Source organism: Saccostrea cucullata, unplaced genomic scaffold (genome assembly GCF_032062105.1).
Source record: "Saccostrea cucullata isolate Sc308-1 unplaced genomic scaffold, CSIRO_AGI_Scuc_v1 ctg176, whole genome shotgun sequence".
In the NCBI taxonomy this organism is placed as follows: domain Eukaryota; kingdom Metazoa; phylum Mollusca; class Bivalvia; order Ostreida; family Ostreidae; genus Saccostrea; species Saccostrea cuccullata.
In genome coordinates, this window is record NW_026939570.1 from 167,220 (window position 1) to 190,389 (window position 23,170).

The 23,170-nt window shown below is 33.5% G+C and overlaps 3 protein-coding genes across 3 annotated transcripts in view; 1 reads left to right on the plus strand and 2 right to left on the minus strand.

Annotated features, from left to right (window-relative positions):
- Positions 1 to 668: 668 nt before the first annotated feature.
- Positions 669 to 11,398, minus strand: LOC134253330 (6-phosphogluconate dehydrogenase, decarboxylating-like). Its single transcript, XM_062735863.1, has 14 exons — positions 11,241 to 11,398; positions 6,813 to 6,888; positions 6,371 to 6,550; positions 6,185 to 6,250; positions 5,586 to 5,704; positions 5,365 to 5,431; positions 4,940 to 5,074; positions 4,126 to 4,251; positions 3,619 to 3,682; positions 3,274 to 3,404; positions 2,895 to 3,028; positions 2,581 to 2,680; positions 1,612 to 1,734; positions 669 to 1,213 (listed from the first exon to the last, which is right to left on the minus strand). Exons 1-14 carry the CDS (start codon positions 11,252 to 11,254, stop codon positions 1,094 to 1,096), a joined length of 1,455 nt encoding a protein of 484 aa, XP_062591847.1. The 5' UTR covers positions 11,255 to 11,398; the 3' UTR covers positions 669 to 1,093.
- Positions 11,399 to 11,601: 203 nt separating this feature from the next.
- On the plus strand, positions 11,602 to 13,430 carry LOC134253331 (large ribosomal subunit protein bL20-like). The gene is made up of 5 exons (XM_062735864.1): positions 11,602 to 11,774; positions 12,370 to 12,480; positions 12,614 to 12,691; positions 12,888 to 12,953; positions 13,160 to 13,430. The coding sequence occupies exons 1-5, from the start codon at positions 11,658 to 11,660 to the stop codon at positions 13,325 to 13,327; spliced, it is 540 nt and encodes a 179-aa protein (XP_062591848.1). The 5' UTR covers positions 11,602 to 11,657; the 3' UTR covers positions 13,328 to 13,430.
- Positions 13,431 to 18,288: 4,858 nt separating this feature from the next.
- LOC134253340 (polyamine-transporting ATPase 13A3-like) overlaps positions 18,289 to 23,170 on the minus strand; it is a 33,824-nt gene continuing 28,942 nt past the window's right edge. Inside the window, exons 28-29 of the mRNA XM_062735871.1 lie at positions 21,581 to 21,664; positions 18,289 to 20,517 (exon numbers count right to left, since the gene is read on the minus strand). Of these exons, the coding sequence (XP_062591855.1) occupies positions 19,924 to 20,517; positions 21,581 to 21,664 (678 nt within the window). The 3' untranslated portion in view covers positions 18,289 to 19,923. The remainder of the gene's footprint in view (positions 20,518 to 21,580; positions 21,665 to 23,170) is intronic.

Consider the following 23,170-nt stretch of genomic DNA (forward strand, 5'->3'; position numbering starts at 1 on the left):
AAGTATACACATCCGATTTACACCACTTTTTGTATAGATTGTTTCAAAGTACTCTTGAAGTGTCTCCTTCACTTAGGATAATATCTTAGTGAGGCGTAAAGAAACACCTGTAGTAGTTCCAGTTTATTGCACCACATACAGTGTCATCCTTGCTAGGTCATTCATTATAGCACTTATACTTTACCATCAATTAAAGCATGCGTGATAATGTTCCCTGTGTACTTTGAAGACACTGTAGTTCTACTTAACAAACAATAACAGTGGCAATCCATTCCTCAAAATTACGATGATTCTTGATATATCCATTATCCATATACTGCATGTGGAACATCACTACACACATTCAATGTATAATCATTAGTATATAGATATCAACACTTCCCAAAGCATGCATTTTGGTCTACAATCAGCTATGCTGAAAATTTTGAAACTGTGCAATCGAAACGTGCATCTGAAATGCTTGCTTCAATGCACTTGTCATAAATTCTTTTATTAACAAAGTCCAATTAGATTTAAAGCAGTACCCTTTTTTAATCAAATGTAATCTGTGTTCTTGTATATTTCAAAGTCTATTTCCAATTTTACAAGCAAACAAAATAATGATTCTATTGGTCTATCATTTGAAAGGCACATCTACACATATTAATACCAGGGTATACAATAAAAAGTTTTCAAAGTTTAAGATTTATTTATTTTTTGTGTCAATGAAATAAATGTGTAAGTCATTGTAGAAGAGAGATCGATAATATTCTGGACTGAGAAAGAAATATAAATATCCTAAATATAAAAGAAATACAACAAAAGCATAACATATACAATAATAAAAGTACAAGGCTTCACAAATAGAAAATGTGATCAACAGGGGTGCACCATTTCCTTTTTCATTAAGGAAGTTCAATAAATTTGTTCATACTATGTCTTCAAATGTTCTTGTAAAAAATATAATATCAGTATTTACAGATGAGAGCTGGGCTTGTAACAATGATATAAATTATTATTTAAGAATTCTTTCAGTTTCCCAAGTGATGTTGAAAGTAATGTTGATGTAACATTGACTGGTTTAAAGATGAGCTGATAGTTGATCAGTGAGAGCTCATGCCTGGTACGTCGTGGATGATACATTTCCTCCGTGACCAGTCCAGTTTGTGTGGATGAATTTTCCTGGACTGTCCAGCAGTTCATAGGTATGGGCACCAAAGTAGTCCCTCTGGGCCTGTAACGGAGAAAGCAAGACTGAGTATCATAAGCTTGAACAGACACTCCAGCCTGTTTCATAAGAGATAAAAAACAAATAAACAAAAACTCTCACTTTACCTTAGCTAGTAAAATGGTGCAAATTACAAACTCTGTAATTTCAATTTTTTAACAAAGGTGACAAATTAGCATTTTTTTCCGACTAGATGCTCAGAATTCAATATGAAAATAGATTTTTTTTCCTAGGAAATGGTTTACACCTGAATCATTATTCATTTATCTTGATTATCCAAGAAGGATGAGTGTGTGAGCCGTAGCTCAGAGACTTAAAAAATGACAAATCAAAAGAATGAAAGTGATTCTTAGGGACTACAAACAAATCCATTTTAGCATGAAATTGACAAGACAATGTCTCACCTGGATGAGATTAGCAGGTAGTCTAGCAGATCTGTATCCATCAAAGAAAGCCAGGGCGGTGCTGAAAGCGGGGGTGGGAATCCCAAGGGTCACCGCCGACGCCACCACCTTCCTCCACGACTCCTGAACGAGACATAATTATCATCATAGTTAGGAGACTGTACACATAGTGTAGTTTTTACATCTCTAATAGTATTATTTCTATGTATAAAAAAGCCCAAGCCCTATTCATCCAAAACCTCACATCTAAAATACAATAGCACTTTTGTCCTTTTGAAGTCTAGAAATATATTTTGAAAATATTTCTTCTCATGGGAGAATGAAATTCACTGCTTGGTTTCCTTTCTCCATTGATGTTATATATCAAAATTGTTTAGAATTGGCTTTTCCCTTAATGAGATGAAAATGTTTAAAAGTTTACAACTGGCCCAAGATACACAACTGCATGATGAAAGATGGAAACAGCAATAAGTTACCTGAGAGACTAAGTGACCTGACAAGAGATCATTAGTGGCATATCATATTAATTTTTTTGTGAGAACATTAAATGTACTGTGTAGAAAAGCCATCAAATATTGTTTTTGTAGAAAAAACATTGAATTTATTATTCATCATTGGGTAAAGTACACAGATAGCTAATTCAAATGCAAATTTATACTGATATCAGAAATTCTACTGGTCTCGACCTGTTTATGAAATTTCAACTTAAAACGAGGTTGTTGAAATCCATGTAACATCAACTTATCTGTCAGTAGTCTGACCCGATTTAACAGTGTCAGGACAAAGATTTTTTCTTGTCAAGTACAAGATATAATATATTGACACCATTACATTGTAATTAATAAATATGATACAATTTAAATGTATACATAAAACCATTATAATTTCTATTTAACTCAAGTCAGCATACAGACAGAATACTGAGAATAGACCTGCTATTAACTAGTTTGCTTTTGTAGCGGTTCCTACCTGACATTTCTGGACCTCCTTCTTGAAGAAATCGTCCAGTAAAAGATTACTCAGCTGCGGGTTCTTGTCAAAAGCTTCCTTGATATTTCCCAAGAACACACTAAACACAGAAAAGAAAAACGCATAAAACTTAAATCATTGATAAAATAGTGCATTGTTGATATGATTTCTCCATATTATTAGTAGGATCTTTATATAATACATCCACCGTATTATACCACAAAGTCAATCCTCCTAATGAAACATCTAACCTTATACAAATAATTTAGCCAGACCTTATTTTTATGCATCTACATCAAATTCTTTAGCCAGACCTTCTAATGATACATCCACCCCTCCACATCAAGGCAATTCCTCCAAAGTTGAGCTTCCATCCAAACTCTTTAGCTGCCTCCCTCATTAACATAAAACCTTGGGCATAGGAAACTATTTTAGAGGCATACAGAGCCTGGAAAAGGAGTACAACAAATGAATTATCAGAAATGTTACAAGTGACAAAATTATTCAGTTTACACACAGAAGTCCTATAAATAGAATCAATATCAATAATTTTAAAGAGTACTGAAGTCTGAAAGTCTTCTTGAATTGTGTGACAAAAAAGTTTCATGTCACGATGACATAATTTCTGTAAGATACTAGTTTTTTAAGAGGCCTAGAATGCATAATGTATATGGTAATTAGAGGGATTCTTACATATTTGATATCATTTATAAACTGCTTTTTGTCTCCTTCATATTTTGTTTTACTTGGACCTTGTATCTGTTTGCTAGCTTCAATTCTCTCCCCTTGTAGTGATGATAAACATCTAGCAAACACAGACTCAGCTGTAAAAAAAAATATACTAGTAATGTCAGCATTCAAAGACAACTTCATTTTATAACTTTTACCGAATATTGCTTTATGAAATAAATCCTAGTTCTTGCTACATGCATGAACTCAAAAAATTCAGAAGGCAGTTTTTCTTGACTTTAATATAGGCCCTCTTAGCTACTACAAAACTATGTAACACTATATGAACAGGAAAACTCTGAGTCTTACCAATAAGAGAAACAGGAACTCCATATTCAAGGGCAGAGATAGCTGTCCACTTTCCTGTTCCTTTCTATAAAATAAGAAAGAAAGAAAAATGAAAATCAGAAATTAAAATTTTGTTCTCCATTAAGGTTCTTTGATACTCTGATAAGAGAGATAACTCTTAATGACATAAATATCTATTATTCCTTTAGAGATTTGCCAAGTTGAAGTTTCTTTTTTGTCCAATTTTGCCCCACAAGCTTTGCTAAAATTGTTTGTATTTTACTAATAAAATACATTTCTTTTGGAAAATCATTAAGGTTCAAGTAACATTTTATATGAGTGAACAGAGGGTATATGATAAGAAATGCTGTACATTGAAGGCCTACAGTAATTCACTCTTATTCTCTAAAAGCATAGTGAAACATGTTGTGAACTGAAAGAACATATTGAAGTATATTTAAAACAAATCAGAATTGTTGGTCCTGACACTTCTAAGTAAGCAAGTTTTACTGTACATGAGGTACTAACCTGTCCTGCTGTATCCCGGATCTTCTCCAGCAGGTACTGTCCATCTTTGTCTTTAAATCGTAGAATATCTCGTGAGATTTCTATCAGGAAAGAGTCCAGCTCCCCTTTGTTCCATTCATCTAATGTCTGAAGATGAATTCTTTTATATATATTAAGTATTCAATATTTTCTAGAGATAGGTGCAAAAAATAAGTCTTTAATAGCAGAATGTAAGTCTACCACTCATGAGTTTTGTGCCTGCTTATGGCTTCTTGGTAACTAAAACCAGATTTTCTCAAGCTTATCAAGAAAACAAAATCATAGACTAAATTGCCAAAGCATTGTTTGTTTTGCTAATGGCACAAAAAACAATTTTTGGGGGCTTTGGCAAAAATTTCATTCCAATGCAGATTCAAGCCCCCCTTCCTTTCTTTTTAGCTTGTATCACATATAATCTTCAAAGCAATGTTAAACAATTGACCTGCAATGTTTGTTTTGAATTTTTAAATCTAAATTCCTGCAAAATGGTTATGTAGTCTAGAAATATCAACTGCTGGCAACTCTGATTGAATTAATATTCTTTCCATTTTCTCCCCAATCATCAAAACTAACATTGCAGGCCAATTGTTTAACATCACCACGAAGATTATGTGACCTCAGATAAATACAACTGTACAGGTGTGTTTACTGTAAATTTGCAAAACACTATTGATAAATCCCTCTGGATCGGTAGAAGAAATCGAGAACTGCTGCCTGAGGCACTTTATTTGAACGCCTGATGTGACCTGTTTCGGTCTCTTTGCTATTGATTTGTAGGTGATTTGTTTAAGCTTACATCGGCCATCTCTGCCTGTGACATCCCTAGCGCGTCCTTCATCAGGTGGTATGCCTCACAGATCAGCTGCATGTCACCATACTCAATACCGTTGTGTACCATCTTAACAAAATGCCCCGCTCCATCTGGTCCAACCTAAGTATTGTCAGTCCAAAGTTAAAAGTATCAAAATCTTCTCATGGCAATATGACACTTATTCATATGTAGTGGAAAGTTGCTGGAATGGGATTCACTTAAAATTAACTGTTTATATAAAATGGTGACTTCCAGCTGAAGAATCAAATTCTTGTATTTTTTCGATATTAGTTACATCTAGGATCATAAATAAGATAGATATCTGTACATAAATCTGGGCAACTGCTTGTAGTAATTTTGAACAGATTCTGATATATAATGATTGTTCCCATTGTAGGGCTTGTTCTTACCCAGTCACAACACGGCTCCTTCCCTGCCTTTGCTGATATGGACTGAAAGATATCTTTGATGGCTGGCCTGAAATCACAGAAATTGATTAATGTTTTTAATTTTTTTCTTTCATGCCTATATATCCTGTAAGAATAATAGATTCTAAAGATTTTCTTTAAGCATCATTTTTGACAATTGAAGGGCCAATGAACAGTATAAAAGTCTCCACACTTAGACTCACCATGCTTGTTCTGCTCCCCCAGGCATGAGGGAGGGGCCATACCTTGCTCCATCCTCACCCCCAGATACACCACTCCCCACAAACAGAAGACCCTGGGCAGCCAAAGCCTTACATCTCCTCTATAATGACAGGCACAACTTAAAAATCAGGAGTATCCCCAATACTAGCATCCCCACAGCAAATACATCAATTTTTTAAAAACATCTTAATTAATAATTATTGTATGTGTTCTTAAAAAAGCAGGCTTCTTGTTTTAACGGCTTTAGCCAGGACAACAATGCACTAAAGGTAATTCATAAATAGTGCTAATAAACCATATACAAATATAATATACAGTGTGGAAGTGTGTAGCGCTAATTTTATGAAAACCCCAACCAGTGTTTGCGCTAAATTTTGAATATGTCAATTTATGTACACGTACAGTAACATTACACCTGAACAAATTTGATTTTCATTAAAAATCAATATGTACAGAGAGGTACACAAACTTAAATTTACAACACATTATTTTTCATCCAATTAAACATATTAATGGATCACAAATGAAAGACACTATTACTTACTTGTCCGGTACAGATAATTATCATTTCTATACTTACATTGCTATCTTTATATTCTGAATTTCCTCCATCAATAATTATATCTCCTTTTTCTAATAATGGGACCTACAACACAACAATTTGAACAAACAATGCAGAGCTAATGCAATTGATTATAACGAATTACAAACACATATTTGACTATTTCTAATACTCATTGGTCAGTCATTATAACAAGAGTCTGACCAGTTTGAGGATAAAGTCGTCCACCGCTTGACCAGCCTTGACCAGCAGCATGACCCGCCTCGGCTTCTTCAGTTTACTGACCATGTCCTCTAGTGACTTTGCCCCGATGACCTTTGTTCCTTTGGCCTCATTTTGTAAAAAATGTTCCACTTTTTCTACAGTTCTATTAAATGCAACAACCTGAAGCAAAAAATTCAATGTATTAATTCTGGACTTTCAAAGTAGATAAAGTCATTTAGTCCCTTTCATATCATAAAGCAGAGTTTCATGATTAAGTCCAAACAGAAATGACACATTCTAGTAAATTAAGGAGAATTTGCAGTCGTTTCAACTTTAACATTCTTAATGAATTATCATTTGCTTAAGCCTTTTATGTTTTCAGAAAGACATGAAATGTTAACTGGTTTTTTTGAATAATTAAAGGTCACTGTGTTCCACTTACTGTGAAGCCATGGTCATTCATGTTTAGAATCAGATTCTGACCCATAACCGCCAGGCCAATCAGGGCAATGTCCCCCCTGTAAAATCAATCAATCAGTCAGTCAATCAATCAATTAATCAGTCTGAGTAATGAATGCTTTAAAACATACTAAATCAATACTTTAAAACTTTTATATTTACAAAATGTGTTAAATTGATCTTTTATTAATTTGGGGATGGGGTTACATTACTCATTATCAAGCTCTGCAATTCCTCAAAATGATATTTTAAAAAAATGTATTTTTCCTAAAACTTTTACAAAAAAAGCATATAAATATATTTGTATTTTTAATCTATCATAATATGATAGATTAAAAAAAAAGTTTCAGCCATTATATGGAATATGGCAATGAGATCAGTGCACTGTTCCAAAGTCAGTCACAAAATTAGTTTTTTAACATGTTAAGGCCATATCATATTTCTAAAACTTTCTGCTTGACATGAAGATTTATTAACTTCAATCATGAAATCTGGTTTGGTCTCAGTTACTTATAGATCAAAAACCCAATTCTTGTTCTTTTCCAACTGAACACAAGTTAAACATGACAATCTGATATATACAAATTAAAAATTTAGAAAACAAATTCTCAACAAATAAGTCATCATAAAAAGTAATCAGCCAGTAAAAGAGATATTGCATGTGAGGTTATGAAATTTATTTTCTTTTTTCCTTCTTTGGGCACAAGGTTAATTATTTAGCACATATATATAGATATAGCAGTACTCTGCTTTATGCTTAAACAAGTCAGATATTCCTAATGACATTTTTTTTATCAATTTATTTTTGTTAGTGCCCCATGATCCTCCCTCCAAACTAAAAATACTATTTATTGTAAACCCCCCCCCCCTCCACTGAAATTATTGTTTATGGGCCTGCACATACATGTATAAATCATACAAGAAAGCCGATGTTTTTTCATCCCCATCAACTTAATGTTATTGATACATTTCAGTACATTATTCATTTGATTAGTAGTGTAGATTAGTTTGACACTGAAGATGATGAGAAAGTTCCCCTGTCTCTGTTAAACAGGAAATTTTTTCTGTCATCTTTGATGAGTCACAAATCATCAGATCCCACAAGCAGGAAGTAACATGTCTGAATTTGTTTTACATTCTCCATCAAATAAATCTTACAACAAAATTATAAATATTCCATGACATGGTGTGATAGTCTCTTCAACCATGAATTCAAATCAATTCCCCTATATCATTTAATGATTTTGTTTTCCTCAAAAAATGGAAATTTGATGAATATAAAAGATTTTTAAAAATTGTAAATTTTAGATTCCTATGTTGATGTTTTTGTTGAACATACCCTGGTATTACCAATAGCATGTATAAATATTTCCATTTTTATTTGTTTTCTCTGTGATAAACTCTTTGAAAGTAAGGTGAGTTGATTTATTGGTCATTCTACATGTACCGGAATGTAAATTTCGCCAAACAAAAGGTCAGGGGCTAAGGAGGCCTAATATATGTATGTAGATCTTGTGTGTCTGTCTTTGTGTCTGATGTCATTGGGCGGGACTATTGAAATTGACATGGGAGGCCTCATGTAATTTAAAGGTCTATTAGACAACATTTTTAAAATCTAAATTTACAACTCTATTTCACAATGAAAAGGAATCACTGTCTATAGTTTGTTGGGTATGTCTGGGACATTTAATAATGATAGTTGGAAACATTATTTAACTTATGCAAAACGTGCTTCATCCCTTATGTAAATTATCCAATGTATAGTTGATGCCCTGGCATATCAAGCAAACAAGAGAGTGATTCCTTAAATATACATGTACTGAAGAATCACCAATGTCCATGGGTTACTAATGTTTGTGAATTTTGTAGGCCACCATTATTCACCAATTTACATCCCAACAAACAATTATTTTTTCATCATATTTATTCATTGAAACTTCTTTATATATGAGATACCCACAAAATTATGTCCCCATGAGCCAACAAAATTGTGTTTGCCCAAGGACATTGACTCCCCCCCCCCCCCCCCCCCCATGAAATAAAGTGCCAGTCATTCAAGTATACATCTGTCATTTCTTGTAATTTTTAATTAAGGAATCTGAAATTAATCAAAAACATAACTTGGGGCAAGCTTTATAAACCGCGAAGCTTCCTCTTATCATGATACAAAGTCAGTTAAAAAAATAACTGTTACTGTGATGAAAACTAATTTTTTTGCCACCTACCAGGAAATTCATTCCCTTCACTGATAAAACCCATTTTCAGATACATATTTGATGACTTAAAATGCAAACCAATTAACCTTTGAAAGTAAAGCATACACAGTTCTTTTTAATATGTATTACTGTTTTTGAAATTTTCTTAGACCCCTCACCATTTACTTGGACAAATGCAGTAATTTGAGTCTGGACTTTGCCCTCCATAGAGCAATAGAAACAGACAGACAATAAATCTCTCCACAAGAGTACTACAAAATGTAGTTAAAACTTTATGGATCAATTTACAAGGTGTAAGATAATATCTACTTGTTTCTTGTGGGTCTCTAGCTATAACGCTGATTTTCAAACAAGGAATGGTGACTGAAAATTTCCCTTATGAGTAGACAAATGTATAGACCCAATAAATATGAAGTACAAGGTACTGTATACAGGGTTATTTTTGCCCCGTGTTATTTTCGCCCTTTCACACTTGAAAACAATTTTGTCCCGTTTTAAATTCGCCCAGTCATAGTTTTGTTTAAGAAATTATACTGTATTCTTTGAATTCGCCCCATTTTAAATTCGCCCAAAAGAGGATAGGGCGAAAGGGGCGAAAATAAAACGGGGGCCAAAATTTCCCTGTATACAGTAATACAAAATGAATAAACAGTTATGCCTATATATACTAGGGCTGATTTACATGGCCACCTACCGGTACTTGATTTCGTGTCCACAGGGTGAGGAAGCAAGATTATGAGGGTGAACAAGGGAGGGAGATAGAGGGGCTAAGGGTAGGGGAACAACAAGAGTGAAATTAGTGAGATAAGGGAGTCCAGGATGAGAAAGTAAGCCTAACATCACTTTCATCCTTACTCCTGGGTTTTTTTCCTACTCCATGTACTATCAATTGTCTCTCTTGCATTCAGACTCCCTGGGTTTTTCCCTAGCCCATTATTTCTCTTTTTAAACATAATGCCCTTCTCCCTGGGTTTTTCATAGCCAACAATCTCTCATTTGAACCTTTTACCTACTCACTCTCTTCATTTGTTGTCGCATTTGAACCCCTAACACCACCTCCCCCCAATTCCCTTGGTTTTATTACAAAATAAGCATACTCTCTCATTGGAAACCATAACATCTTCATATCTTTTTTCCCATATCTATAATGTTTCAACTGAACCCCAGTATGTATCCTTGCTCCCTGGGGTATTTGTCTACCCCACACTTTCCTCTATGTCTCCTTTAACTGTCACACTTTCCTCTATGTCTCCTTTAACTGTCTCCCTTTCAACCTCACTCTCTGAGTTTTATGCCAACTCAATACAACATAAATTGTCTCCCTTATATCCTTACACCCTTTTTCTTTTTATTTAGATCCATCGTGATCCTCATAACATCAGGGGTCCTGAGTCTACATGTTGCCATCCAACAGCTATGTGTTGACTCAGGACCCCTGCAATCTAGATAGTACTTCCTCATTTGTCACCTTTGTCTTTCTTACATCCTTACACTGAAAGCAAGGAAATGAGTGGCCCTATCTGTAAATCATTTTCATAATATTAATTTTCATGCAGCAATTGACAAATTATAACATTAAGAGTTTGTTTTGACTTTGAAAAACATCTGACCTGCCTTTAAAAAAAATAAGGTAGAGTTTTAAACTTGTACATAATGCATTCACCATGCATAATACTAAATGACAACTAAATACCCTGGATAGCTACTGTTTTAGAAAGGCTGAAATGAGCAAATATAAGAATTAGATTGATATCCAATAGTCTTTTTCAGATTCATTATGTTGATTGACACACCAAATTATTATTACAATATTTAGATATGGATGTATATTCAGAAAAAGTCTGACTTTGTAACTTGTCATTCAGCTGATTGATCACAGTAATAAAATTAAATGAACAACATGATCAAATCACTGAAGAAAATGAATAAAATATATTAGAATGTGTGACTGATTAACAGGATTAAAGGCAAGGTCTTTTCATTAGGTATTTCTTGAGACGTGAGCAAAAACTTAGTTAGAATTGCTTGGTCTGTACCTTAGAAGAAAATCTTTATTTTATAATGATGCAGGTTATAATTTAATCTTAATGACTAATGAATTTCTACATTTTGACATCACAATTTTTTGACAAGGTAGGCCTAGATATGAAACTGTCAGTTTACATGCTATGAACACGTGAGTAGAGATAACTTACGTTGCTTGTGACATTATGAGGTTGTTGAGATTCTGTATTATTATTCCTCTCACAGATGTCAACGCTGTTTATCTTCTACAACTGAAGCCGGTGTACGTGCACGTCTCGTATGGTCCTATTCCCTGAACTCTGACCTTGATCAGTCATGCAGAATGTTTACTTTCAGTTTTGATCATTGACAGCATGTCGAAATTAAACAGACTGTCTTTATTTATGCTGAAAATTTCTTTTTATTACTGTTCTCCATAAAAATCAATAATAATATATGAGGAAAATTTCCCACTTAAAAGTTATAAAACGCAATGAACGAATTTCTTCAAGTTTTTAACTAAAACCATTTATCGTACGGATTAATGATACATTCGACAAAGTGAAAGTACAAATACCCTTGCGAAACGTGCTTGTCTGTTGTCAAACATGGTTTTCCTATCTCGTCAAGTTTATGCTCGACTCTTTCGCCTTCGGAGAATGCATGAAGGAGTTCCTCATCCAGATCGCACGAACAAAAAGAATTTTATATTTAGGCTGACATGGGTTTGTTTGATTTTCTCCTTCGACTCCTAGCCTAACGTACGCCCGTACAGGCTCCAATTTTTTTTAACATTGTTGCAGATGAAGCCTTGGATCAAAAATTCATTTCTTTTTAATCTTTATGTATTTTAATATAGAAGGGATGTGATTTTTGTTTATCTTAGACGTTTTTCTCAGGATGCCTGACCTGTGCAAACTGAGTTTTAACTGTTTTAAAAAGTCTCTGGGGTGATAGAACAGTAGAAAGTCACATACTTTGTGACACTCTGTAGCTACTTCTACCGGGGTATAAAGCCAATTTAAATTAATACTTACTTCAGGAAAGAAAGGAGAAATTGTTTGTACTGATTTTCTCAAAGTAAAATATCACTAGGACTCTTATTTGACTAGAAATTGTACGAAATTACAAAAGCTGACAATTTTTATGACAGTTAATTTGAAAACATTTGTGTATCTATTTGAATTGTGTTTACATTGCCTTATTCTTACCATATGCTGACCAATCTAAGTTATTAAAAGTGTAAACTTTGCATGTAAACTGGAAGTTTAAAGTTTATCATGTGTTACTAGTAATATATGTTTTTCCTTTACTTAATAGCATTTTTATGGTAGAAGAAGAAACTGTTATGCCATAGCTGTCCGTGCAGCTCAGAAGATGTTACAAAGAGTCACAAGAACACGAAAACAAAAGAAACTGGATATGAAAGAGGTCAGTACAAAATTCACATAAAGCAAGTTGTGCATTGCTTCTAGACTACAGAACAGTTCTGATGTTTACTCTAGGGTACAGAACAGTTCATATGATTATCACTGGTATGTTCCTTTAATTGTTAATGTTATAGATGTGGATACAGCGCCTCTCAGCAGCTCTAGCAGAACATGACATGGAGTATGTTCCCTTTATGTCCGTGCTAGCTGAGGTCAGTCACTACAAGCTTATATAAATGTGTTATTGCTGAACTGTTTTTGATCTAATAGTCAGGTGATTTTAATTTAAATGTTATGTTAATTTTGCCATATGTATACAGGTACAATGTACCTGAATGCTAAGTATATGATGGTGGTACAGTTAATACATGTTCATTGTATCTGAGTATTACCTTTTTCCACTTGCAGTCAGATGTTCAGCTAAACAAGAAGGTTTTACATGACATTTGTATATATGAACCAAGAACATTCCAGGTATGAAAAACAGAATAAAAGAATAAAATCTTCATGTCAACAAGTTATAACTTTTGATTTTCACAGGGAAACATATATTGAAATGTAAATAACCAAATGCTTTATCATTTTATTTATTTTGAGTTAAGTTTAGATAAATCAACATACGGAAATGCATTTTTTAGTAAATTTTAGTGATAGAACTTAATGAAACCTTTTCCTTACAGGGATTGGTTGAGTTTGCCAAACAGCGACACCAGGAGATGGGACTTTATGACGCCATAGCACCCGTCCCCGAGGGAATCATGACACGATCCATGTACGAGAAAATGGAAAAAGAAAAGACAAAACGGGAGATTCGCAGAGAGAAACTGGGGAAAAAGATGTTAAAATGAACATGTGCTTTTAAAAAGATAGAGACTTCTTTTACAGTGAAATTCAAGTTTATGTGTTCAGTGAAAGGCATAGAGCCAGGGGATTATAAAAAATCTGCAACTGGTTAGAGATCCTGACATCTGTTATGGTTGATGTTCATGAGTGATATCGTGTGAAAAGTAGTGAATATAAATATGCTGTGTACTGTTGTGAAACACTTGTGATATGAAAAATGCAGTAACACTGACTTACATTATTTAATGAATGTTATATTTGTTTTATTTTAAGTGCTGTATATACCTGGTAATGAAGTGAAACTAATTCAGATTGTTCTTGCCTTTTCAGCTCAGATTGAGCAATTGTTGTTACCGGTACATCATAGTTATTAAGATTTTGTGCATATATATCAAATAATAGCTTTAAAACTGGCAATTTCAATTCAAGCTTGATGCAATGTTTTGGAACAAACATGTTACCTTTTCTTTTAGTTACATGAAAAGGGAGGGGGATTCAAGACTCTATCAGTAAAGAACCACTTCTCTATAAAACTGAAATATTGTTTTTCTGTATGACTGTACTGTATATCAATACAAAATTTATAATAAATGATGCATTCATATGCAGAAAATGAAATATGTGAATAAAATTTACATGTTCAGTTCTTATTTTCTTGGACGGTGATGTAATCCTCATATTTTTGTTTTAGCTAATGCGATTAAGTCCGTCTGTCCGTAAACAATTTTTAAAAACGCTACTCCTTCTACAGTTTTGGTCTGATTTCAGTATAACTTGGCACACAAGTAGACTACAATAAGATACATAAAATATTGCATCTGATTTTGATTTCGATGAACGATGTTGCCGTGGTAACTAAAAATAGAATTTTCTGTGAAATTCCTTTAAAACGCTACTCCTCCTACAGTTTAGGTCTGATTTCAATATAACTTGGCACACAAGTAGACTACACTAAGATACAGAAAATAGTGCATCGGTTTTTGATTTCAAAGAACGGTGTTGCCATGGTTATATATATATATCCTACAGTTTTGGTCTGATTTCAATATAACTTGGCACACAAGTAGACTACACTAAGATACAGAAAATAGTGCATCGGTTTTTTATTTCGATGAATGGTGTTGCCATGGTTACTAAAAATAGAATTTTCTGTGAAATTCCTTTAAAACGCTACTCCTTCTACAGTTTTGGTCTTATTTCAATATAACTCGGCACACAAGTAGACTACACTAATATACATAAAATAGTGCATCGGATTTTGATTTCAATGAATGGTGTTACCGTGGTAACTAAAAATATAATTTTCTGAGAAATTCCTTTAAAATGCCTCTTTTCCTCCAGTTTTGATCTGATTTCAATATAACTTGGCAAACAAGTAGACTACACTAAGATGCATAAAATAGTGAATCGGTTTTTGATTTCGATGAATGGTGTTGCTGTGGTAACTAAAAATAGAATTTTCTGTGAAATTCCTTTAAAACGCTACTCCTCCTACAGTTTTAATCTGATTTCAATATAACTTGGCACACAAGTAGACTACACTAAGATACATAAAATAGTGCATTGTTTTTTGATTTCGATGAACGGTGTTGCCATGGTTACTAAAAATAGAATTTTCTTTGAAATTCCTTTTAAACGCTACTATTTCTACTTTTGTCTATAGTTTTGGTCTTATTTCAATTTTACTTGGCACACAAGTAGACTACACTAATATACATATTAAAATAGTGCATCGGTTTTTGATTTCGATGAATGGTGTTGTCATTGTTACTAAAAATACAAATGTCTGAAATTCCTTTAAAATGCTACTCCTTCTACAGTTTTGGTCTAATGACAATGGCTTCTTTTCTCATCCTTTGTTACAAGTACAAACCAGTAGAGCTACAGTCTCGACAGAGACTTCTGGTTATCAGACATGTTTGTATCAAGTAAGATATTTGAGTGGTCACTTAGTAGACATAATTTTCAATTTTTAGGTAATTCTTATCAAATTAATTTGCTATGAACTTGGACTCCGTATTCTGGCCAAAAAATGTAGCCTGAAGATGTTGATATGTATTCCATTGATGGCCATAGCAACCTTTGTGTCAACATGAAATTGGGATTTTTCACAATTCTAGCATTAAAACATCATGGCCAAACCATCACCTACAAGCCATGTGACCTTAATTACCCTCAAAAATCTTGAACACAAGAATGTTTAATGCCAGAGAAACCTGTTGATGTGTCTGCAATACAAAGTTTGCTGGACTTCTACATTTCAGAGACTGACTTGCAGAATTAAACAAATCTGAATGTAACCTTGACTTGGTGTTATTATGTCCAGGGATCAAAATTGTTGCTTATAGGCCCAATGCAGTAAACATGGTTGTATTAAACAAACAACAAATACACACTTTTAGCAAAGTGACTTTTATTTTAAAGTTTTAAAACATAGTACATGTATCAGGGCTGCATTCAAGATTGAAGCCGCTAACCTGGCAGCTACATTGTAGATAACTCTACTGAGAGGACAGCTACCTTAACAGCCAAGTGTATATAAAAATGTATCTGTAAAAACTTATTTTTGTAAAATAAATCAAGAGCTTATTTCAAGTGAAAAACATTTTTGTAAATTTTCATTAAATTTCCTAAGATGTAGGAAATAATACCCTTTTTTGTTGAAATCATATTGTTGCAAAGTTGTAACTAAGGAGGCCATCTTTTTTGAATTTGGTACTTGACATTAAATATTTATGCTACCTCACCCTTCGCAGCTGCTAGGTTAGCTCTCTGTTCAACCGCGTAGCTTTGCTGTTGAATGCACCCAAGATAATGAATTATGTTTATAGTCATGCCTGACACTTTGCTACAAGCATGTTTTGCTGTTTATCTTTTGCCAAGTTAGTCAGCAATAATTTAATGGAATGGACAAGAATTTAAAATCTAAAATCCAGTATCCCTCCCCTTGTCTAATAATCATGGTGCTGGCTTGTTTTATTTTCTACTTCTCACAAGCAAATTTTGTGTTTTGGTTCAATCATCCAATGTTTCTCTCCTTTCAACTTATAGCTGAAGCAGAAATTTAAAACTTTATAAACTTGTGACCTTGTCAACATTACCCTGGGTTTGAGTAAGTCTCAAGGAGCCTCTGTCTGACGTATATTAGCTTCTAATGTATTACCAAAGTATTAAGACCTTTGTACCCTCCTGGTATAACCTTGACCTTGTTCAATTGTTACAGGTCATGACTCATAACTTTGTACATGTATCATGAATGACATTCTAAGTTCCTCATTTTCAGTTATGTCCAAACAAGTTATTTTTCAGTAATCCATAAAAGACTTTATATTAATATTGAAAGCCATACATTTTTTGTCCCCCGCTTTCGCGAAAGCGAGGGGACATTAAATCTCATTCGTCTGTCCGTCAGTCTGTCAGTCTGTCCGTCACAAAAACTTTAACCTTGCCCATAACTTTTGATTTAGTGGAGCTATGACTTTCATATTTCACATGTGTATTCCTTGTGACAAGACCTTTCTTTGGGTACCACCAAATTTGACCTTTTGACCTTGACCTTGGAGTTTGACCCACTTTTACACAAAAATTCCAAACTTTTACTTTGGCCATAACTTTTGTATAGTAGGTACTAGGACTTTCATATTTCACATATATATTGTTTGTGGCAAGACCTTTCATTGGATAACAACAACTTTGACCTTCTGACCTTGACCTTGGAGATTTACGTACTTATTAAAAAACTTTAACCTTGACCATATCTTTTGAACGGTGAGGACTAAGGCTTTTGTATTTCACATATGTAATACTTGTGAGAAGTCCTTTCATTGGATATCAATTACTTTGACCCTATGACCTTGAACCTGGAGTTTTAACTACTTTTAAAAAACTTTAACCTTGGTCACAACATTTTAACAGTAGATACTAGGACTTTTATATCTTACATATGTATTTCTTGTGGCAAGACATTTCATTGGATACCAACAACCTTGACCTCTTGACCTTGACCTTGGAGATTTACGTACTTATGAAAAAACTTTAACCTTGACCATATCTTTTGAACGATGAGGACTAAGGCTTTAGTATTTCACATATGTAATATTTGTGAGAAGACCTTTCATTGGATACCAATAACTTTGACCCTTTGACCTTGAACCTGGAGTTTTAACTACTTTTAAAAAACTTTAACCTTGGTCACAACTTTTTAACAGTAGATACTAGGACTTTTATATCTCGCGTATGTATTTCTTGTGGCAAGACATTTCATTGGATACCAACAACCTTGACCTTTTGACCTTGACCTTGGAGATTTACGTACTTATAAAAAAACTTTAACCTTGACCATATCTTTTGAACGGTGAGGACTAAGGCTTTCGTACTTCACATATGTAATCCTTGTGAGAAGACATTTCATTGGATACCAACAACTTTGACCCTTTGACCTTGACATTGGAGTTGTAACTACTTTTCAAAAAAACTTTAACTTTGGTCACAACTTTTTAACTGTTGATACTAGGACTTTTATATTTCATATATGTATTCTTTGTGGCAAGTCCTTTCATTGGATATCAACAACTTTGACCTTGACCTTAAATATTTAAGTACTTATGAAAAAACTTTAACATTGACCATCACTTTTGAACAGTAAGGGCTAGGGCTTTCATACTTCACATATGTAATCCTTGTGAGAAAACCTTTCATTGAATAAAAATAAATTTGACCTTTTGATCTTGACCTTGGAGTTGACCTACTTTAAAAAAAACTTTTTTTACTTTGGCCATAACTTTTTAACGGCCAGGATTAGGGTTTTCATCCTTCCAAAAAAATCAACTTCAATGATAATTTCTAAATAAATGACATGATAGGATGTTCATATTAGACACAATATGTCATAAAAAATAACATCTCATCCACAAAGAAACCGAAAGCGGGGGACCACAATTCTTTGAATTTGCTTGTTTATTTTAACAATGCAAGATGCACATGTTCATTTGACATTTGGTATAATTTAATTCTTCAAAGTGGCAAAAACATCATATTTAAGAGAAAATCTTTGGACAAAAAAATGCTATGGACAGAACTTACCCTCAACTTGGTATGTATGACTATAAATGCTATAAAAATATATGTTTACTGAACACATTTTATACACTTGATTGACATAAATACTATGTAATTTAGGAAGACCTTTCACACAGTCTTTCCAGAAACTGTACATGCAGTCTCTAAATATTACAATTTTTATCTTGGATCTTCTTTTATTATATAAATATACTTCTTACATTAAATAGAAAATAGCTTCACCATAATCATACATGTGTTAAGTTTACAGTTATACATGAGGCCTTTTGGATACATTGCTCACCTGTGAGTCATATATCTGACAAATGCAAGCTTTTCAACATGCATTTTACTTTTCGAAATACAAGTTTATTCTTCATGATATCTTATGCTTGATATGAAATTTTGACACGTTTTTATGAAATACTGTGTCTTGATCGATTCTTACACAGGGTCAAAAACAGAAATGCATGTTTATAAATTGTGTGATTTTGTTGTACATCGATTTATATACATGTATAAAGTTATTGGACAGAGATAAATTTGATCAGAAAAGCCCACTGCAGCTTTCAGCTACTGAGCTTTAGAAAAAAAAAACCTGGAAAGTTCACTGTTACAAGAAAAAAATTAATAAATTAACCTAATTAAAACCTAATAAATTAACCTAATTAAAATGAATATATTGTGCTATATATTATACACAAGTAAAAATGTCTTTAATATATTGTTTAAATATTCACAAAAATCAACTACAGTAAACCTCTTTATTTCAAACTTGATGAGTCTGAGAAAAACCAAGAGATAGCTGAAGAATCCACATATCAAGGTAAAAAATGCATAGACAATGAGAAACTGGGATTTCCAACTCACCTGGAAATATCTGTGGTATACGAGATATCAAGTGTCAAGATACCGAATTTCAATTGTACCTGTTTTATCAGTAATAGAAGAACACATGTACATGTAGGTATTAAAATAAAGGTATTATAAATTAAAACCAATTATCTCCATCTAATCAAGCTTATAATCACAATAAACTGTAGCTCTTAAATAAAGTACATTGTATGTTGAAACTGGATAGAAAACCAGAAGTATCTAACAAGTCTGTGACTCTTGTAGCCTGACTTGAAAAAATAGAATACTGATCTACTACGAGTATAAAGGGGAAAAAAAACTACAGATCATATACATGCAAAATTGAACTACAGTTACATTAAAGAATGAATAAACTTGAGATCATTGTTTTGAACTAGTATAAATAGAGAAGAAAGAAATGGGTATGAAGGAAAACATGTATAATATTTTCATTATTTCAGGAAAAAGTGATAAAATAAATGATGAAAGACAAAACCACTAGAACATAAAACTTGACATAAACTATAAATAGCTATATTTAGCTATATTTTCTGTTAAATCTAAACATATTCTACTTAAAAGAATATCACAGCAGACCTTACAAAAAAAAATAATATGCATTTCAGTGAAAGCAAAATTACACACAAATTGATTGTAAACACAAGACAAACAAATAAAACAAAAATTCTCAAATAACTATATCTTCATGGGATCCAACACTTTTCTTTCTACTTGGGGGTGGATCAAGAAGGGGTATTACATTAGAACTGTTGGAGATTTTGTCCCTGGATCGAGCTTGAGCCAAAGAAGTGATTTCATTGGACAGAATACTGTCCTCGTCAGTCAATTTTCCGTCAGAGTTGTCTACAGCTGACTCGCTCAATGTCCGCGATTTCCGAGTCGGCCTCTCAGTCGTAGACACCGGTGAAGCTTTAGATTCTCGTACAATGCAGGGTAAGGAGCCTTGGTTGTACGAGGATTTATCCACTTCATCATGACATTCGTTGGTAGCTGCCTTGTTAGAAGAAACAGAAGTCAGACTCTTGACGTCAGATTCTGAACCTGACAGGTAATAGACGCTGCCTCTGTGACAGGAATTCACGCTCTCCAGTCTCATGTAGCCATTAGGTTTACCATCCACGGACTTCTCCACTGGAGGCCAGTCAGGAGACTCCATTATCTCCCTTTCTATGGTCTTGTACTTGGCTTCTGATTTATGAAAATGGCGGTCAACGAATTGTGAACATTTGCTTCGTAGAAATGGGTTATCAAGCAAGTATGTCTGCAATTTAAAAAATCGCTAATTATAGCCTCTAGAATAAAGCTGATTTTCTATAACCAAGTACCATTAAGAAAAATATTTTTTGAGTTTTCTAAAATGCAGGGTCATAAACATTTTATTTTTTGCATGAACATACAATACCTGCATCACTGAGACCTTTGATCCAACACTCTAGAGGGTTAAAAGACCTAATCCTTTTCAATACAGGGTCCGGTCCTGTACTCTTTTATTTGGGAGTGTTAAATTGAATTAAGTAGGAATTTTTCACTTAAAAATTCCTCGTACTGATCTGCATGCCATAGATATTAAGCCATGGGTTAGGGAGTGACAATCAAAACATTAGAGAATTGGAGGGTGGTAATGTCAACACTAATGTACAGTCACCATCATCCTTATACTCCCTTGCCCTTACATTTATCTGTTGCCCTTACATTCACCCTCCCTCATGTGGTGGTCCCCTGCCCTTGTCACCCTAACATTACAGCTTCCTCACCTCAAGAAATCCAATGGTTCTATCAGTTCCCTTAAACAGCCAACACTTAATAAGCTTACCTCTATTAACACAGACAAGAGGAAGTTAGCAGCAGCTATCCCAAGGTAAAGAAGTCGATAACTAATGTCTTACCTCTATTAGCACAGACAAGAGGAAGTTAGCAGCAGCTATCCCAAGGTAAAGAAGTCGATAACTAATGTCTTACCTCTATTAACACAGACAAGAGGAAGTTAGCAGCAGCTATCCCAAGGTAAAGAAGTCGATAACTAATGTCTTACCTCTATTAACACAGACAAGAGGAAGTTAGCAGCAGCTATCCCAAGGTAAAGAAGTTGATAACTAATGTCTTACCTCTATTACCACAGACAAGAGGAAGTTAGCAGCAGCCATCCCAAGGTAAAGAAGTCGATAACTAATGTCTTACCTCTATTAGCACAGACAAGAGGAAGTTAGCAGCAGCTATCCTGAGGTACAGAAGTCGATAACTAATATCTTACCTCTATAAACACAGACGAGAGGAAGTTAGCACAAGCTATCCCAAGGTAAAGAAGTCGATAACTAATGTCTTACCTCTATTAGCACAGACAAGAGGAAGTTAGCAGCAGCTATCCCAAGGTAAAGAAGTCGATAAATAATATCTTCAGCAGGACGAAGCTAAAACATAGAATTAACACATAGCTTACAGAATTATATTAATCCAGTTTTTGATAAAAATTCTAAAGCAAGTATGGACGAGATTAAGAACACAATTTGTTATTTTGGCTAAATAAGTGACAGTAATTTTTTCAAAGCACAATAAATTATCCAGAATTTTTCAACAAAACTATATACAGTTAATTCTCGATAAACCGCCACTTTTTGTAATTTAGAAATCATGGCGGTATAAAGGAATTTGGCGATGAATTGAATTTTCCATCTTTTAGGAAATAAGACGTAGAGTTATTGTTCTTAGAAATACCATTTGGCGTTTCTATTCTTATTATCACATCATACTTGCCAACCTCCAGCATGTAAAAATCTGGTCATGACACATTTATATCACGACATAATACCATGATTAAATTTTATAATATATATACAAAGTATTTGTGTATTGAGATTTTTTTTTATTGAAAAAGGATTTAATTTACTATGACAAAAAATTCATATATAATTTGATTTAATTCACATGTTAAAAATGAGAATTGATCGAAGGTTTCGTATTTCTATATTGACCTGATTCAAAAGTAATTGTGCATTTTTTTTAAAAAGCCTTTTCACATGTTTCAGTTTCTGCTAAATTTGAAAGTATGTATACCAATTTCAGTTTTGAAGTTATTTTTCTTCTCCCTTAATTAATTAACTACTGCAATATGTTTTAAATGTGAAGTTAGGCCTACACTGCCTTCGATCACTTTATTTTATCTAGAATGAAAGGGTTTTTTTTCCCCCAAGATTCCTTGATATGTAACTTGCATAGATATCGTTTCTCTTTTTCTTGGTTCAATCAGAGACATGTGTTTGGTTCAATTTGTTCCTGTTGGCCCTGATAACGATCTAGTTCTATTGGAATTAAGCCATTTTAATTGACTTCAGACATTGAATTGTCAAAACAACACCCAGTTAATTGTTTACACCTGCACTGATAATTAATCCATCGGCATTGTTTACATGTAGATCTAAGCTTGGGTTTTAACTGGAAGTTAAAAGTGCAACCTAATTTACGAACCAAATCCGGAAAATTTTCGGGTTGTTTGGCAAAAATCGGGTGATAAGCATTCATAAAAAATAATCGGGTTTGAAAAATCGGGTGTGACCCGACGAAATCGGGTGAGTTGGCAAGTATGTCACATGCACATGTATATATAAACATACTTCTAAATTTGAAAATACTTCAAGTAATTTTTTTAATGTACAATTTCGCTAAAACAAAATATTCAGTTATGAAATTAAGACAAGTACATGTGTATGCATGTGAATCTGCACGTCTGATATTGAAAAAAAAATGCTGGGTCGATCGTCATGATATTTTGCCTATAGTACGTAAAATAAGTTCTTGAATAAATTCTTTGTTTTATGAAATCATTGTTAATGAAACGTTCACAATTTCTGACTTATAATTATTTTTTTAGCAAACTTTGCATTGTTTTTAAAAGCAGAGATCATCAAAATAGTATCGTA

Coding starts and splice junctions, on each gene's coding strand:
- LOC134253330 (XM_062735863.1), bottom strand. Junction 6,551..6,812: donor TGAATGACCATGGCTTCACA/GTAAGTGGAACA, acceptor TTTTTGCTTCAG/GTTGTTGCATTTAATAGAAC. Junction 3,405..3,618: donor AGTTCCTGTTTCTCTTATTG/GTAAGACTCAGA, acceptor TTTTTTTTACAG/CTGAGTCTGTGTTTGCTAGA.
- LOC134253331 (XM_062735864.1), top strand. CDS start 11,658: ATGGTTTTCCTATCTCGTCAAGTTTATGCTCGACTCTTTCGCCTTCGG. Junction 12,692..12,887: donor TTATGTCCGTGCTAGCTGAG/GTCAGTCACTAC, acceptor TTCCACTTGCAG/TCAGATGTTCAGCTAAACAA. Junction 12,954..13,159: donor ATGAACCAAGAACATTCCAG/GTATGAAAAACA, acceptor TTTTCCTTACAG/GGATTGGTTGAGTTTGCCAA.